This window comes from Physcomitrium patens, chromosome 5 (genome assembly GCF_059467195.1).
Source record: "Physcomitrium patens ecotype Gransden chromosome 5, ASM5946719v1, whole genome shotgun sequence".
Classification (NCBI taxonomy): domain Eukaryota; kingdom Viridiplantae; phylum Streptophyta; class Bryopsida; order Funariales; family Funariaceae; genus Physcomitrium; species Physcomitrium patens.
This window is the reverse complement of record NC_143414.1, coordinates 11,132,801-11,150,360: the sequence shown is the minus strand read 5'-3', so window position 1 is coordinate 11,150,360 and position 17,560 is coordinate 11,132,801. Positions and strand designations below refer to the sequence as shown.

The following is a 17,560-nucleotide window of genomic DNA, read 5'->3' as shown; positions in this document are numbered from 1 at the left end:
TAACACCCATGACTTGATATTGAAAAAAATAACCACAATTCAATGTAGGTGACAAAGTATGATTACTTCATCGTAATATTAAGTCTATTTGTTCTTGTGATAAGTTAGACTATTGCAGGCTTGTATCTTTTTTTATTTGTGGATAAATTAATTTAGTTGTTTGTCGATTATATCTATTGGAGTCAATGAAGATCCATCATGTCTTCCAAGTGTCTCTTCTTAAACCATACAAGACCATAAACATACTATGAAGAAGATTAATTCCACATCCTCCTATAGAAGTGGATAATAATAAAGAGTTTGAAGTAGAAGAAGTTTTTGATTCAAAGTGGCATCAAAATAAATTAGAATATCTTGTCCATTAGCACAGGTATGATATTAGTGAACACATAAGGGAGTTAATAAAAAATCTTGCAAATGCAACATAGATGATGGAAGCTTTTTATCAACAATATCCATCAAAACTAAGATGAAGGATAATAAACCTCTACTATAAGTGAATTACAAATTAAGAAAGATTGCATTCTACTTCCCATCTTTGTTTGTAGTTTTTATATAATTGTGGCATCAAAGAGATAGAGAACCAACAATCGATGGACTCAACTCAAGAACCATCATTTCCTGACTTACTAGATGAAACATTACAATTAATACAACCTTTAGCATGACGTAATAGGGATGAAGGCCTTCAAAAATGATGTATTCTTCTTTGAATAGTTGGCGAGATATAATGTGTTTTATATCACAACCTAGGAAAAGACTCTAAATATATGGTGATTTTATTAGAGGTAAGCACAACTCCTGATGGTATTGTAAATGTTTTGTTTGAAAGAAGTTATGAAGGTTTTAACAATGATCAAATCATAGAGTGTTCTTCTTGCCTTGAAATAGGACATTATCAATGGCTAAGAAGATCTATGAACTACTGTTGAAGGAAACAAAGATCAGAGTATGTGGCAATACAATTCACTACATCATAAACTTCTTCAATATATGATCACCGTTCTTTGTGGAACTTGTTCCTAGAAGGGGGGATAATATCATGGATATATACCTACTATAATCATTAACTAAGTAGGTAGAATTAGGTAAAAGTAGATTAATTTTATAATACCTTCTAGAAAAACTTCTTAGAAGCTTCTTAGATGTTGTTTTGACTTTACATATGTTTGTAGTTGATTTGTAGGTTAGAAACTTAGTCAAAAAGCTATCTATGTGCCACATGTATTAATACCTTACAAAACAAGTTAATTATGTGGCAACTATATAGAAAACTTGCTTTATAAATTAAGATATGTGTCATGCAAAATCAACACGTTTTTGGAGATCTTATAAAATATTGCCACATAGATTTTAGACAGATAGCATATATAGAGACAAGAGTAAAGCCATCTTCACACTTGTCAAGTCCTTTCTTGCTTGTAGTTTAGCATCAAGATTTCTAGTTTCCTTATCTTTTGGCAATAGCCATTCTTGTTTTTTTTTAATATACATACTTTTTTATTTCTATTTTTTTATACTTGTTTCATTACTTTTATTAAGTTCATGTTCCTAAAATTTTAATAGCCTTGAATTATTGATATACACAATCTAGTGCTCTTTATTCATTTTTTATATGTAAGAAGCACCAAAAGCCAAAAAAAACTTTAGAAGATGGAAATTTTTGTTGTCATCCAAGTGAAATAGTATAGTCTGGATTTTAAGCTTAAGATGTATATATGATCATTATTGTCTTCATTGAGGATAGTGTATGGTCCCTTCAATTGTTTGACTACTGGACTTGGTTCATATAAAAGCTTCACAATGTAACTACTTGTGAGATCTAGAGGTAGCAACTAGTAGCCAACCAAAATCCAATGACATGCTGAGAATTAGTTTTAAGAGGTTCAATTGTGCAATTAAATCTATAGTAAGAATTTGAGAGTTTTTTGAGATGTTATCTACATGCATGTTTACTAGTCAAGTATTCAAATACTATTTGAAGAAAGAAATTTTTAAATGTTTAGAATCTATGAGGCAAAATTTGCAAAGCAAAATATCAAAAAGTCAAGCCAAGATGTAACCACAAGTAACATCATAAAGGCACAAAATTTGGGCCTTGTATGAAAACAAAAAAAGTAAAAAAAATCCATGGGATTTTTTGTATCTTTGTCAAATTGGTGTTACTTTATTATATTTGAGGATACATTTTCTATTATCAAAAATACTAGAAGTATATTTGTTAATAATTTAATATGTTAAATTGAATTATTGTAATATATTAAAAAATAATATAATCTCAATAGATGCATGCTCAAATATAAAAATGCTCGAATGAATAAACACAAATAAACAAACATTTCTTACATTAATAAAGAAGATAATTTACTTTGAAAAACCTTGAATTTTTTTAAAATCAATATGCTATATTAATTTTTTTATAATTTAAAGATTTCTAAGAATTTTGTAGTAATATAAGTTTATAATAGATAATTGTAGAAATAAAATAATATAATATGATATTTATTTATTCCATAAATTTATATTTAAAATATTTTAATTTTAAAAAATAAAATAATAAATTTAAAAAGATTAAACCATTTTAAAAATTTTAATATTTTAAATTTTATTATTAAAAGATATGAGATAAGATTTATGAATCAAATGTTAAGAACTGTAACTGTAACATATTTTACTATATAAGTAATTTTAAATATTAAATAATATATAATTATAAAAATATATATTCTATAATTTTATATAGAATTTATTAGAAGTATAATATAAATATAAATTAAATATATTTATTTATATATTTTAAAATTTTAAAAATATAAATTTAATCTATATAAATATTGAAAATATAAAATTATTAATAAAAATATCTTTGTAAAATTAAATAATATAATATAATATAGTTTTCATAAAAAAATATAAAAAAAATATTTCTTTTATTCACTATCTATTATAATATTTACATGTTTAAATATTATTATTTATTTTAAATAATTATTATTCAAAAAAAACTAATTTAAGTTTTATACATTAATATTTTTAAAAAATAAAAATAAAAACTGAAATATTTTTTAAAATATATTCATTCAAATTGGATTTTTTTTTGGAAAAATAATTAAATTATATCTTAATATTCAATATATGATTAATAAATATTATAAAAATTGATGTGGATCTTGATAAATTTTGATGATAAGAGAATTGAATAATTACTATCTTTAATAAATTGATTATGTGCTTAATCAAGCACATAACTAAGTAGACTTATGGGCTAGATGTCACTTTGAATATGAAATATATAGATGAATAATTTAATACAACTAATTTATACTATGCCATAGAAATTAGTCAAGTACAAAAACTACTTGCTTTGTTAATTTGTTTGAAGGTAGATTTGGAAAAATAATAAGAGATTCATCAAATAAATTTTTTAAAAAAAAAATTATAAAATAGGCAGGACAAAATATTGTCAATTAATTAATCAACTATAAGATTTGTAGAAGAAGAACAAAAGCAAGGAATTGAATGTGCTTGTATTGACAATCATTGACATCCTAGATATTGTTGTTACAAATATATATAATTATTTAGATAAGAAGTACTAGTTAAAAGGTAAATAGGGATATTTTTTATAATATCTTGTGGAACAGCTTCTTAAAAGCTTCATAGATGCAAATTTGACATTACACGTATTTGTAGTTGATTGGTAGGTTGGAAACTTGGCTACCAAGTTATATTGGTAAAATTGTAGTATAAGTTGTATAATTTTTATAAATTGTACATGTTAATAACTTGTCATATAAGTTGGCCATGTGGTGTATATGTAAGAAACTTGTCTTGCAATTTAGACACATATCTTGCAAATTAGACATGCGTCGGAAGTCCTATAGAATGTTACTTCATAGCTCTTGATTAGATAGTATATATGGAAGCAAGAATAAAACCTTCTTTACTCTTGTCAATTTTTCTTTTGTTCTTAGTCTAATTTTAATAGTCTTTAGTCTTCTTCTCTTTTGGAATAGCCAATATAGTTCTAATATTATATTATTTTTGAATAAATTTCTATTCTTTTCTAGTGTTACAAAAATATATTGAAGACTTTATTATTTGTAATTCATGTCCTTTACAATGGCCCAAAAAATGATGTATTTCATCAATTGGTGTACATAAAAAATCAAACAATAGATATAGACAATGCACATAAAAAATAAATAAATAAATAAATAAATAAAAACAACAATGTTGAAATGTTCAAGCTTGAGTACAACACCTAACTACAATATTTTAGTTGTTTTAGATCACTACACTTACTCTTAAAAATCATCAATTATAAAAAATAATCTACCAAGTCAAGAACTAAACTTGAAACTCAACCAAAAAGATCATGGTCATCTTTTTTTCTATCAGTAATAATATATATTAAGGAAAAAATATACTATAGTTATAATAAAAATAACAAAATTATCAAAAAATTAAAAATTTATTATATTTAGCTTAATAAAGAAAGATGATCTTAGATTGAATTATTAAAAATTGTTCATTAAGAAACTAATTCCTAGCAATGGATTTGTAGTTAAAGATATAAGTCTTATGGTGGTTAAATCTTCTAAGAGCCTCTTATTGCAGACTTCTAATCATGTTTCAAAGTTGTCAAAACATCATAGTTAAAGATTATAGGAGATAAAAGATATTTCATGAGCCATTGTATTTTCTTAATTGAAAATCCTAATAGATTTGGTGGCTCATCTACTAACTTTTAGAGATGAGACAAAAAAAAACTTGTATGCCTATTTTTTAGGCACTTTTCAATCTAAGTTTTAACATAAAGATGATATATAACTTAAGGTCTAATCTAATTCAATTTAATTGCAAGCAAGTATGCAAAGTAGAAATAAGGCCTCTAACTTCTCTTCTTTAAACAAGAATCATAATAGAAATCTATCAAATTCTTGAAGGCCAAACAATCCTAATATGCCAAAGGTTTATTGGCCTTGGATTTAGGACAATATCTAATGCAAGTTAGATTTGTTAATGCAATATTCATAGCTAGGGATATTATTGAGTTTGCTAAGGCAAAAGCTATACCTAAAGTAAATATGGAATCTATTTATGCATGATTTGAAATCCAAGTTAATATCTCATATAAAACTTGAAACATCTTTCTTCCTTTGTCTCTCTTCTTCTCTTTTAATGAACTTTGTAGTTTTGTTGCATACATATAAGCTTGGATAGATCTAAGGTCACACCTTCCAATTAATTTCATATAGAGTAGTATTTATAATGAAGCTCAACTAATGTCACAATATGGATTTCTTTGAAATTGGATATATATGGCTAAATTGAACACACTTTCTATTGCTATAAGAAATAAGAAGACTAAAAAAAATATAATTCAAGTAAACAAGATCTTTTACCTCTAAAATCAAATCAAGGATGATAAATTAATATTTTTTATAGATTATCAAGAAAGATATTATTTAAACCTAATGGTATTAAGAAAATGGAAAAAAATAAGGTATTTAATCCAATTAAGATGTAAATTGATTTTTTTCACTTTTTTTAATACATCATTAGTAATGAATATATTTTTATGATTAATTATATATTAAATAAAGATAGACTCTTACTTTACATATTTTGAGGATATGTTTTTTTTGTATAAAAAAAATGATCAAACAAAGCAAGGTAAGTAGAAACCTATCACCTTATTAAATATATTTTACAAAATTAATAGTAAAGTAATTTAAAGACAACTTCGATTAATTTTCAAAAAGGTCATTTTTTTTTACTAAAAAGCTTATTTTTCCTTGAGATTCATCTTAAATAATGCATATATTTTTCAAATAACTAAAAATTAGGCCAAGAATTCAAAATAACTATTTTTTTCTTTAAAATTAATTTTTTAAAGTCTAAAATAAGGACATGTGGTATTTTATATTTAAAATTCTAAAATCACTAGGTTTTGATTATTTTTTTCTATATAATTAATATTAGTCTATATGCAGTAAGCACAACAATTTATATTAATGTGACATTTACAAACTAAATTTTTATTAAAAACAATGTAAGGCAAGGTTGTCTTTTAGCACCTTATTTATTAATCTTGGTTAATGAAGTTTTTAGTATTGTTCTTCAACATATTGTTTAATAATACTATCTACAAGGTATTTTTATTTTTTGAAGTTCTCATCAATAATTCATTAGTCAATATGCCAATGATTCTACAATCCCAATTCATAGAAAAGAATAAAATGTGCTCTATTTGGTAAACATCATTAAATAATTCAACATAGCATCATATTTGGAAATAAATTGATCCAAATCTATTGAATATCAAAAAATTTAAAAATAGATAGTTTGGCTTGATTAAATTAATTTAGTTAAAAATGGACATTAAACACCAAAATTAATAAGCTCATTGGAACTTCCTTTCGTATTTTTTAAAAAACACAAGATATTGATCATTTTTTCTCTATAGAATATTTTATAAATTAGATTATTAGTGTTTTATTAAAATTAATATAATAGGTGAAACTATCATTGTAATTAACATTCAATTCTCTTTGTTTTATTTCTTTCTAGTTATTTGGAATAGCTTTGTAAAGGCTATTTTAAAAATTAAAGTAATGGTCAAAAATTTTGTGTAGCAAAATAATACTTCTTTAATTTGATTCGGAGTTGTATCAAAGATCTATTTTGGAACTTGTGATGAAGGTGGCCTTAGAATTATTGATCCAAAAGATGCTACTAAAGTTTTCTTATTCAAATGGATGTTAGTGGCAATTTAGCCAAGCCAAGCAAATATTTAACAATTTTGTAGATATCAAATGATGAATGCTGAATCAACAATTTATAGCAACTAAGTTCTGAATTTAATATAATTATCTCAAATCATATATAGAGCATTGGTTCCAAACTGTAGAATAAATTGAAATATTTTAATCATAAATAAATAATTTTTTTTGGATTAATAATTAAAAAAAAAAAAAAAAAAAAAAAAAAAAAAAATCTACAACATGAATCTTGTTTAAGAGATAGAATAATTCTTGAATAGCTAATCAAATATTTGGTTCTAAATATAACAAAATAATTAAATAAAACTCTAGAATTTCTTACTATACTACAATCATATACCAAAGTGTAGATGAACTCGCTTTAATAATTATCTCATCTTTTTAGTATACTTAGTTTTATCTCTAAATATAAAAATTAGATAGTTTGTTGTTACTTTTTTTCATCCCATTAACAAATTAGATATATTTTATTTTTGTACCAAAGACAAATAAATAAATAAAAGTAAAATTGGTAAATAAACAGATGACTAAATAATTGCATAATAAATGTATAATCTTTTAGATAGGTGCATGCTCACTAACACCATCATCTATAATAATACATATAAGTATATATATATATATATATATATACTTACATAAATAAGAAAAAAAAAACAAAATTCAATAAGAATACTAAAATAAAATTTAAAATTCAACTTATGTCAATAGACTATAAGTAATAAAAAAAACTTTCTTTAGCTAATATCTAACATATATTAATACCTTATTTTTATAATACGACATTAAAATTGTTATGATTTTTATGATAATAAAACCCTAACCATAAAAAAAAATAATACATCTAATAGAAAATTTTCAAACAATCCATATATTTACTAAATCAACCCATCTTTTTATAGAGAACAAAGGAGAATGAGAGGAATTGGAATGAGAGTTGGAAATAAGAAGAGAAAGAGGGAAAGAGTGGGAAAAAAAGAGGAGGTAGAAGGGGATTTAGATGAAAAAGGCTAGGAATAAAAGAAGCAAGGATTAAAAACGAGAAAAATTAAAATAAAGGCCGTGATTGTAATGATAGTTTTTGGAAATGATTCATTTTTCTGATGATTACAATAGGGTGGGTAAATTTAGTAAATAGGTGGACTTTAACATTTTTCTATGTAATTATATTGCTATAGTACTTGGTTAATAATTTGGCCACATATAAAAAATATAGCTAATATATTATTGAATAAAATCATAATACAATTTACAACTATTACGTACATTTTTAACTACCATATATATATTTTTAAAGCATTCTTTATTCATTCCCACATTCAAAACCAAGTGTGGAAGAAAACTCAAAATTTCTACATGTTGAAAAGTTAATGCTTATCATGATTCTGATTTGTATACCAATATAAATCACGATAAGAAAGGCTTAGGCAATAAACCTCTGTAGCATTCCAGCTCAAAATGCCTTTCATTCTTGTTGGCCCCACCACCTCAGAACGGGAATCCATAATCGAAAATGAGCCGTTCCACTAAAAATGTTTTGCAAGGAAACAATCGGCATGTCAACGAGCGAACCTGAAAACTGAAAGTTGGAATCAGACCATACGGCTCAAAACAATGAAACCTGAAATAATAATCACAGAACGAAGAAAGGAGGTTGAAGAATCTATCAGCATGAAGAGGTTTGTACAGAAATTTGCTGCTGGGAACAGGACAATAACAGGGACCTACCATTAGGACGATCCACCATGCAGCAAGTCTAATCCTTTCTAGCTCGTGAGACTCTGATGTTTGTCTGCAGTTGTGCCACTCTTGCCTCTATGCAGCAGGGCTGTCCCTTCATTCTCAGATCGCAATCATCAGCATCTGAGAAACCATTGAAGGAAACAACTTGTACACGGAAAGTTGATCAAATTTTACTCTGTAGATGCTTAGCAAGTAGAAGTTAAGACAAGTTATGACAGTACTCGCGCTGAGGCATTTTCTTCTGACTGGTAGGTATTTGATGAACACAAGTAATCGACTCTGCCTAATTCATATTGCTAAGCTGAAATGTGTTGCGCAAATATCAGCAAGACCCCAGGCGCTAGCAAATTCCCAAATCGAAAAAGATTGCAATCAGGATTGACCAGACGGACAAGGCTGGGCATTTCCTTGAATGATAAGTCTCCCCCTAAGAGCTAAATACGCATCTTTTTAATCTGAAGTAGGTATGATTGAGATAATTTTGAGTGGAAAAAAGAACTCACATAAGGTGATAACTTTGGTTGAGCAATGTTCAGGCAATCAATGGGCTCCGAACAAAAGTCCATGTGCAACTCTAACCATATTCTTCATAATCTTGTGTCTGAACTCTTAGACAGTCCATATTCTAGCGAAATCAGGAACCAGGAAGGGCTCCATGCGTGGTGTTTCCTAATAATCGAGGCCGAGACGTGACATACCACATTGCCACCCAAAATAGAGTGTGGTGTCAATAATCTGGCACAGACTACTCGCGCCATGAATGCGCTGGTTGACAAACAACCAATCAACGCGCCATGCGGTTCAACCAACAATGAACTACCGAAGTCTTCAACAAAATGTCACCTCACTTCAAAGGCGTTGTGGGCGTTGCTCCCAGAGATGGCACATCAGTCTCCCCTGATTGAGCCGCTGAGTCATCGATGTTGTTGGTCTCCAACAACGGAGAAGTTTCTGAGGACGGTACTTGAGTCTCAGAAGGCGCTGCAGGGGGTTGAGCTTGCCCTTCAACAACGGGGACATAACGTCCTTCCAAGAACCCCTGTTCATTGAGAACACTCACAAATCGATATTTCACCTGTGATGCCCACTCTTTCAGTGTTAGATGGAATCGTACAACATTCAAAAATAGTCCAACATTTCTTCTGCTACTTACAGAAAGCAAGCACAGGCATTGAGTTAAAATCTTTGATTGAGAATATAGCTTAACATGTAACAGCCAGGAGCAGTGACAATTTGCTTCAAAATATTTCGGCTAGCTGACCTCTTTCTTTGCCTGGGTTTGACCCAAAACTGCAGCAGAAATGGCGGACAATTTTCCTTCCAAAAGCTTGCCCTTCAAGTCCTTTTGCACCAGAGGAGTAAACTGAGCATCAAGCGACCGAGCGGCACCCAACCATAGAAGTACAATGAGCAACAGAATGGCCCCCAAGTAGGGAGTTGAGGACGCTAGAGACCCGAACCCCAGAATGAGGAACTGTTGAATGAGAGCACCTCCCGACTTCCCAAGCGGGTTGCAAACCACATCGATAGCTGCCTTGCCTTTTAGCTGCACGGACGGGAAAATTCAGGTTATACAACTACTGCGATTGCACATTTCAGATAAACCTAGGACTTTCTTCCAAGTTCAGAGCTTCACAGCACTTTAATAATAACTTATTTTAACGTGGTCTTACCTTTGTCTCCTCATCCAAGGGAATGTACGCCATCTCCTTGCAAGGGTCGAAAAGACTGTACTTAGCACTTTTGCTGAAAATGTTTTGAAGAGCTCCCACGTAAACTGCAGCAAGCAAGGGTGTCATCCCAAGGCCAGCAAGCATTGGCGTCAATGGGGTACTGAAAAGTACCAGACCGAAGAAGGCCACTCCAGTCACAAGCAAGACCGTTGGTGTAATAGCTGCTGCTACCCCCCACCCATACTTCCTAAAGATGTAACGACTCAGCAACATCATGATAAATGTGGCTACTCCGGTGTACGTTGAAAAGTCTCCCATGAAAGAGGAATAGTCGTTAGGGCTGGGAAACTGCAACCATGAACAAAAACATTAATTCATGGCAATATGGGCAAACAGGCTCTCGGAGAATACTCACATTAGGAAACATTTCAGGGGAACACAGAGTAACAAAACTCGCAAAGAATCAATACCTGTGCTTTGAGCTTAGATTTCCATGTAACCTCCACCAAGTTGATACTAATACCGTAGGCAACCACTAACGTAGCAAGATCGCGGATGTAACGTGAGGTCAACAAAAACTTCGCGCTTTCAACCATTCCCATCTTCGGCTTTGACTTCTGAGAATTCAGGTCAGGACACAAATATATTAGGAATATGCAGCAAAACATTTATCTCTAGACCAACTCGGGCAAGATCCATGCGAAGAATTTACTTGAAGAACACTCTCACATAGATGCTAAGCAATGCTGTAAACGAAATGAATTCAAAGTACAAAAATAACGGCGAGAACTCAATGGTATTCGTCTCACTACAGTACCGTTTCTACAGAAGCTAATGCCACTTGAGATGATAAATACATTGTTTAATTTTAAAAAGTAAATATATCTGCAAAGAACCCCATCGCAGCATCTTTTCACAGCTCGAGAACTTAACATACTGAACCCGCAAAATCGTCACAAAATTGGGATTGTAGAATACATCTCCACTACAGACCAGAAAACAAACCTACCTTTTTGCGAGCTTCGACCTTCGGTAGTGAAGGATCATTCACAACATATTTATTGGTCCACCAATAGATACCCACGATAACCAAACCGAGAATGACGACCAGTCCCATCATTCCCTTCAATGAATAACCCCACCCGTCCACACCAGGCGGCAACTTGGTTCGAAGCTGTGAGAAGTACTTCACCGTTCTTCCAGAGAAGACAAGAGCTACGTTCGCGCCCAACCCAAACAAGGGATAGAATTGCTTGGCTTCATCTACTGTCGTGATCTGCCACGTACAGAAAATCATTAAATTCAGATGTATAACATCGGCGACACCAAATTATGTCTAATGAAAACAGTTAAAAAAAACTATGATTTGTCGAAAACTGCACATCACCGTGAACACTGTTGAAATATAGCATTTAAGCATGGCATGGGAAGAGGAAGAGGATACAGTCAATCCGACGCACACAGGTATACATGGCATGTGGGAGAGTAAAAAACAAGAGAAGAGGTGGGGAAGATAGGCACCTGGTTCGCAAAACCCCAGAAAAGCACAGATACCACCACGCTACCCCACAGCTCTGCCATGACGTAAAAGAGACAAAACGTCCAATTCCGGATGATCGCAATGGGACCCAGGAACCGAGTGCCGAATTTGGCCAAAGCCCAGTCTGCGAAAGCCGTTGGGTGCAAAATATCCACAATCGGGTACATGAAGAAGGCAAATGCACCAAAGAAGGCGATGAAAGGGAAGATACACGAATAGAACAAGTTCTCCTTGGAGAGAACATTCGACAGCTTCGTGTAGATAACCATAAATCCGATAGCCATGGGAAGATTCACCCACGTCTTCAAGAAAGGGATAATCTCAGCACTGCTTCCTTTCGCAGTCACCACCAGCACATCCTTCGTGTCTCGCAAAATGGTGTAATTGAAGAGGATGCAGAAGAACATCAACCCCAACGGAATCACTTTCTTAAATGTGGTTGCCTCAATTCCGAGGATCTTATTCGCCGGTTGACTCGGCAGCGCCGCGCCTCCCGCAGCCGCTTGTGCGCGTACGGGCAGACGCACGCCAGACCCCAACCCCAGCGGCCCTTGTTCACCCTTCACACCCACTTCCTCACGCCTTCTCCTCAATCCCACAGCAGGGAACAACCGAGGCATTCCCAAACCCGCCATCTCATGCAACATTCCGCTCCGGCGAGTCTCCACGGAGCTCAGCCCGCTCACACCCCCTTGAGATCGCAACGCACCCATCCCCGCCATGGCCGTCGCACACGCAGACGAGGACGACGTACTCGCCCTCAACCCGCTCACCCTCACATTGCTCCTGCCATACCACGCGAGCGTGGTGGCCGTCGAGGCAGCGTACAAACTCTGCATATCTCTTCTTCTTCTTCTTCTTCTTCCTCCTCCTCCTCCTCCTCCTCCTCTCCTTCCCAAATCGCTGCAAATTCCAGCAAAATTCCTCCCCAAATGAGCAGCCTCTCCCGATCCCTGAGGGTTTCTTCAACGACCCAAGAAACAACCTCCAAGATGACAATCACCCCAGGGCAACATCCAGCGAGGCTATCGAGGAAGATTGATGGGCAGCTCTTGCGAGCTACAGCCGAGGCTCCCGCACACTCAATGCCATCACATTCCCTTTGTCCGCCGTCTCTTATTCCTGTGCTTTGCTGCTGCCAGTCGTCCTCTCCGACCCTCCCCGTCGTCGTCTCCTTCGACTCTCCCACTCCTGATTCCCAGACCTCCTTTTGGTACTTTTAGAACTTTTCCCCACTGGATTCCGAACCGAGTAATCACCGCACTCATCGACGGTGGCAAGGAACCTCCAGCGGCGAATTCGCCGCTTCGGTGGAACCATTCCCTAACCCTGTTGATCCTCTTCAGGGGCAGATCTTTCGTTGCACGGGGCCTGCGTCCAAAAGGCGACCTACCTTCGCAAAAAGTAAGTAGTATATGAGAAAAAAAGTATGTCGTTCATCCTTGGGCTTTGTCCCACATCGCTGCCGTTGGATGAGAAGACACCTTATCCGATGGTGGGGGATGAAACAAGAGCTTCATGCTTACATTCGCATCAAATTTGGATGAAAAAGGATTGTGTCGCTTGCTTGACAAAACGGAATGTGTGCTTCAGAATTTTGGTCATGTGATTGGCTTTTATATTTTTTTTTTTTCCAAAACAATCCTTTAGTGGCGGGTGCTAACGGTGGATCCTACAGCACAAGAATGCTCTGCAGTTGGAGTAAAGTTCAAGGATCGGTCCTTTCAAAGGGCGATTTAGAATGAACACGCCACTCGAAGATGAATGCCGTCGTTCATCCTTTTTTAAAATTCCAAACTGCCAAATTAATGTAGTCAAGGATGGTGTGCATTCAACCCATTCAACCCAGGTGGCATGGTGACAACCCCTCATACACATGACCCCTCGCTTTGCCAGTTGGCACTTGCCAGAACCAACACTTCAGAAGTCCATGTGGAAGTCCAATTGAAAGGACATACAAAAACAGAAACTGCCCCCCTCCCCCCCCCCCACCACTCAACGAGAGGTAGCCCTGAGTGCAGTCTCATGTGAATGATTGAAGAGGCCATGGAGGAAGAAGAAAGGAGGGCCAATGAGGACCATCCAGATCACTGATGCAACTTTCACACCCCGCCACCCTGCCTACAGTCCATTAAAAACTTAATTAACTAGTCATCTCCCCTCGAAACCCTAAAAAAATCTTGCTGACTTGGCGCTAGCCAAGTGGCACTGTCTGGTTCCCTGTCCATCACCATACTGAGATGCCTTTCGAATAGGAATGGGCTCACACGGTTACATGGACCACTTGGTCATAGGTCAAGAGCCTTTGACCATGGTCACGGGTACAAATGAGCAGTTGCTGGAGGAGAAGGATCTGTCAGCTTCCAACTGCAATATTGTAGGAAAGTATGATGATGTACATTATGAAATACGATATCTACTTAGTGGGTTGAACTTGTGGGCATGGACTGGTTTTGATGTGCTCATACTTGTGCCAACTTCCAGGCTGAAATAAAACAGGGTTTTCTTTGCTCTGAAAGGTCTTGTCTGTTTGTGTCAGGAAATTCAACACTCTATGATGGACTTGATTTTTCAAAAGGACTTCATTATCAATGACTTTACATATACTTGTGATCCAGCAGGGTGTATGTATTTACTTTGGAGTTGCTTGAGCTTCAAAAACTAATGAGTAATGTTGACCCACATTGACCCACAAACCACACCACCATTGACTGCTATATTATTTGTGTAAAGTTTGAATGCTGAAATGATAACACTAACATGTGAGATGAGGTTGCCAGTTTTTGTCTCAAGACCAAGCAGTGTTAACTTGGAACCATGGACTTAATGAACTTGATTGGATGTGCTAGACTCAATTAAAATATAAAAAAAGTCAATTATATATACAGATTGTGAAAATAATATAAATCTTTATCAAAAAAGTATGGATCAACATTTTCTCTGTAACTATCTTGTAATTTGTCAACGTGGAACTTCAAACATAGTAGGCAAAAATAACACGATTTTTAAAAAACGCATTTAAAGAGTTTTTGCACTACATTTTTTGTTAATTTTATTAACTGCAGAATCTAATTGATGTGTTCCTTTTCAATCAATAAAAGTGAACCAAGTGATACAAGAACAGTGAACCAAGTGATACAAGAAACATAACGATTTCATAAAGTTTGATGGGCGAAAAAAGACACAGCTGTGAAAGAACAGAAAAAAATTCATTCATTGACATCCACATGAAAGAGAATAGAGCGCTGCAGGATTTAAGATACTTTTAGGAGAGTTATTAGTTTAGGATTGTGGGACGTGCTACGATTTAAGTTCAGAATATTCTAGAGCCAGTAGACTGTGTTAAAATTTATTCTTCGTTGTCTTTACATGTAGCAACTTCAATGCCAATCAATGACTGTGTGAAGGTTATCACCGGACGTTTGCATTGTTAGAATCGATGGCCACTGAATAACGAACCAAATGCAATAGAGATAGAAATGTGAATTGCAATAAAAGCAAAGGATTACCAATTCAAGGGATTCCATCTCAGCCTTTTAGAAATGCTCTCAAGACCTCACATGTAGCTTGCTAAGAGTTTAAGAATATTCCTGGTCGAATTTATCTCATTCCGATTGACCGGCTGATATCTAAGCTTATCTTGCAACCAATTATACATGGAATCTCAAGTCCAAAGGAATTAAAAATTCTTCTTGCGTTAGTGGGTGCACAGCGAAGAAGTGAGCACATATCTCAGAAAGAACCGATAAAAGAACGAATTGTGGATTGGATCTTGATTGCATAAAGTATACCAATCTAAGTCTGGATCTAGTTTTACAACGGTTGGTTCGTTGGAAACCCAGGTTGCAGAGACGGTGTCAACACAAACAAGTAGACACATGCGATCTTTGTAAGCTGGGTATCAATACAGGATTGTTGATGAACATTAAGCGACAGTTCTAGGATGTCTAGGTGTGATGTATTACACCATAGTTTGTTACATTTTGAACAGTAGAGCTATGACCTGCAGGGATTAATGTGGAGGGTACTGGACTTGAATTTCTGAACTGTTGAATTGTTAAAATTGACAGCCACCGTTTGTAAACTTTTAACTACCGCTCTATCATACCACATGCAAAAGGCCCGAATTTTTTGGCAGTGCCTGATATGGTTTGTAAGTGTACTAGCCATACAATTGTATGGTAAGTTTTCCACTAGGAAAAATATAAATAGCATCACTAGCATTGAAAGTAAGTTCCTACCACCGATGTTGGCAACATTGATACCTCCAGTAAAAGGTCAAAATTGTTGGCTTAGCATGGATCATGATTGACTCGCTCAGTGTGTGGAATGATGAGCAGTAGAGCGCGCTCGTATTCCGCCATTGGAATCAGAAAAAGTTTTGTCTCTTTGTAGCAGGTTGTCTCACTATTGAACAAGAAGGTCAACATCAACTTACGATACTGCATGCTAAGTTCGTCTTCAAAAATAAGATTTTCAGCCTGACATTATTTCAAAAACTCAAAATTACAGTTATATTTTCTGGATCCTCATCACATGTACTATTAACTCACGGCAGAAAATTTGGAAAGTAATGTGAAAGGGAGATACTAAAATTACAGATACCTTCCGAACTCGAGACAAGTACGATCCTCGTCTAGTTTTCCAAGCACACGTAAAGCAGTGCCCTTTACAAGATTGCACAAGGCATGCTCAGCCACTGATGGTTCTCCATCCTTCTGAAACAACAGTAATAGCCAACACATCAGCCAAGCCAAATTTAAGATCCTCGTTTTATACAGGGCGGAACTGCATATTCCTACTAACAAGCAATCACAATGCAAATTGAACTGACGTGTCTACCTGCGATGCGCGTAATAAATTCTTGTAAAAAGTTGGTTTTTAGTGCTTCAGTCTCTCATTCTGCAGGTACTTTACGAATTAAGTCATCGTGAACGCAAGTCACATGTATCAATACATTAGAACATATCAATATTTCTATCTGCACAGTTTGATTGATTTCTGGTAGATACCTCTACGTCAGAAACATTCTCGTCGTCGGCTGCCCCATTCGTCTCTGAATTCAACCGCTCCTCTGCCACTTCAACGATGCGAAAATTCCCTCCAGCTTTATTGGTGGCATCTAAAGACAGATGGCATGTGATTAACTCTCAAAGGTGGCAATTATACAAGTTCTTTCAGTACGTGGAGCTGGATCAAAAAAAGACTTCTCCGGAGTATTGCATGTTCAGCTAACGGTGACCTCGGTGGTTTTTCGGAAAATCTCCCACTTGAAGAAACGAGTTCCATAATTAAAGGAACAAGAGTCCACAAACTTATCCCTGCAAACCTTTTACATCCTCCTCTGTATCTAATGCATGATCCTTAACCTGCGCGATACACCACAGGTTCATGATCAAGAATGTAAAAAATAAATTCAAGAAAGCTGCTGGAAGTTTTTTAAATCCAACATGCTTCAGATGATCACAGCCAAAACAGTAAAAAACAGTCGAGAAAAAGAAAAATCCTTAAATCAGTAAAAACAAATGCAATAAATACAGCAGCACCACCAACAGATGATTGTTAACACCTTACTTCCCTCAGAGCATACTGCTCTTCAGTTAATACTCAGCCAGAAATTGTACCACGCATAAGCCGATGTATCTGACTCCGATCATGTCGCAGAATCCATGTATTTAAAATCGTACTGTTAGGTTTTCGAACGTTGAAAGAACAGGTCTACAAAAAAGTGAACTGAAATCGCATAGAAACAGGAATGATGAGATCCAGAACAACACGCTCAGGTTCTCACCTTAGCGGACCTCACAGCAGCTGCT

The 17,560-nt window shown here is 34.3% G+C and overlaps 1 protein-coding gene and 1 long non-coding RNA gene across 2 annotated transcripts; both read right to left on the bottom strand.

Moving 5' to 3' along the window:
* Positions 1-7,996: 7,996 nt before the first annotated feature.
* Positions 7,997-8,706, bottom strand: LOC149989271 (uncharacterized). Its single transcript, XR_016502968.1, has 2 exons — positions 8,517-8,706; positions 7,997-8,360 (listed from the first exon to the last, which is right to left on the bottom strand). It is a non-coding gene; the product is annotated as an uncharacterized LOC149989271 (long non-coding RNA).
* Positions 8,707-8,978: 272 nt separating this feature from the next.
* Positions 8,979-12,923, bottom strand: LOC112282544 (ADP,ATP carrier protein 2, chloroplastic). The gene is made up of 6 exons (XM_024520246.3): positions 11,726-12,923; positions 11,214-11,480; positions 10,675-10,821; positions 10,205-10,552; positions 9,793-10,077; positions 8,979-9,606 (listed from the first exon to the last, which is right to left on the bottom strand). The coding sequence occupies exons 1-6, from the start codon at positions 12,581-12,583 to the stop codon at positions 9,376-9,378; spliced, it is 2,136 nt and encodes a 711-aa protein (XP_024376014.1). The 5' UTR covers positions 12,584-12,923; the 3' UTR covers positions 8,979-9,375.
* Positions 12,924-17,560: the final 4,637 nt, after the last annotated feature.

Bases quoted from the DNA above. Each gene is read 5' to 3' on its own strand.
- LOC112282544 (XM_024520246.3), bottom strand. From the start codon at position 12,583: ATGCAGAGTTTGTACGCTGCCTCGACGGCCACCACGCTCGCGTGGTAT. The intron at 11,481-11,725 runs GTGCCTATCTTC...TGTACGTGGCAG, and splicing joins TCTGGGGTTTTGCGAACCAG to ATCACGACAGTAGATGAAGC. The intron at 10,078-10,204 runs GTAAGACCACGT...CCGTCCGTGCAG, and splicing joins CCTTGGATGAGGAGACAAAG to CTAAAAGGCAAGGCAGCTAT.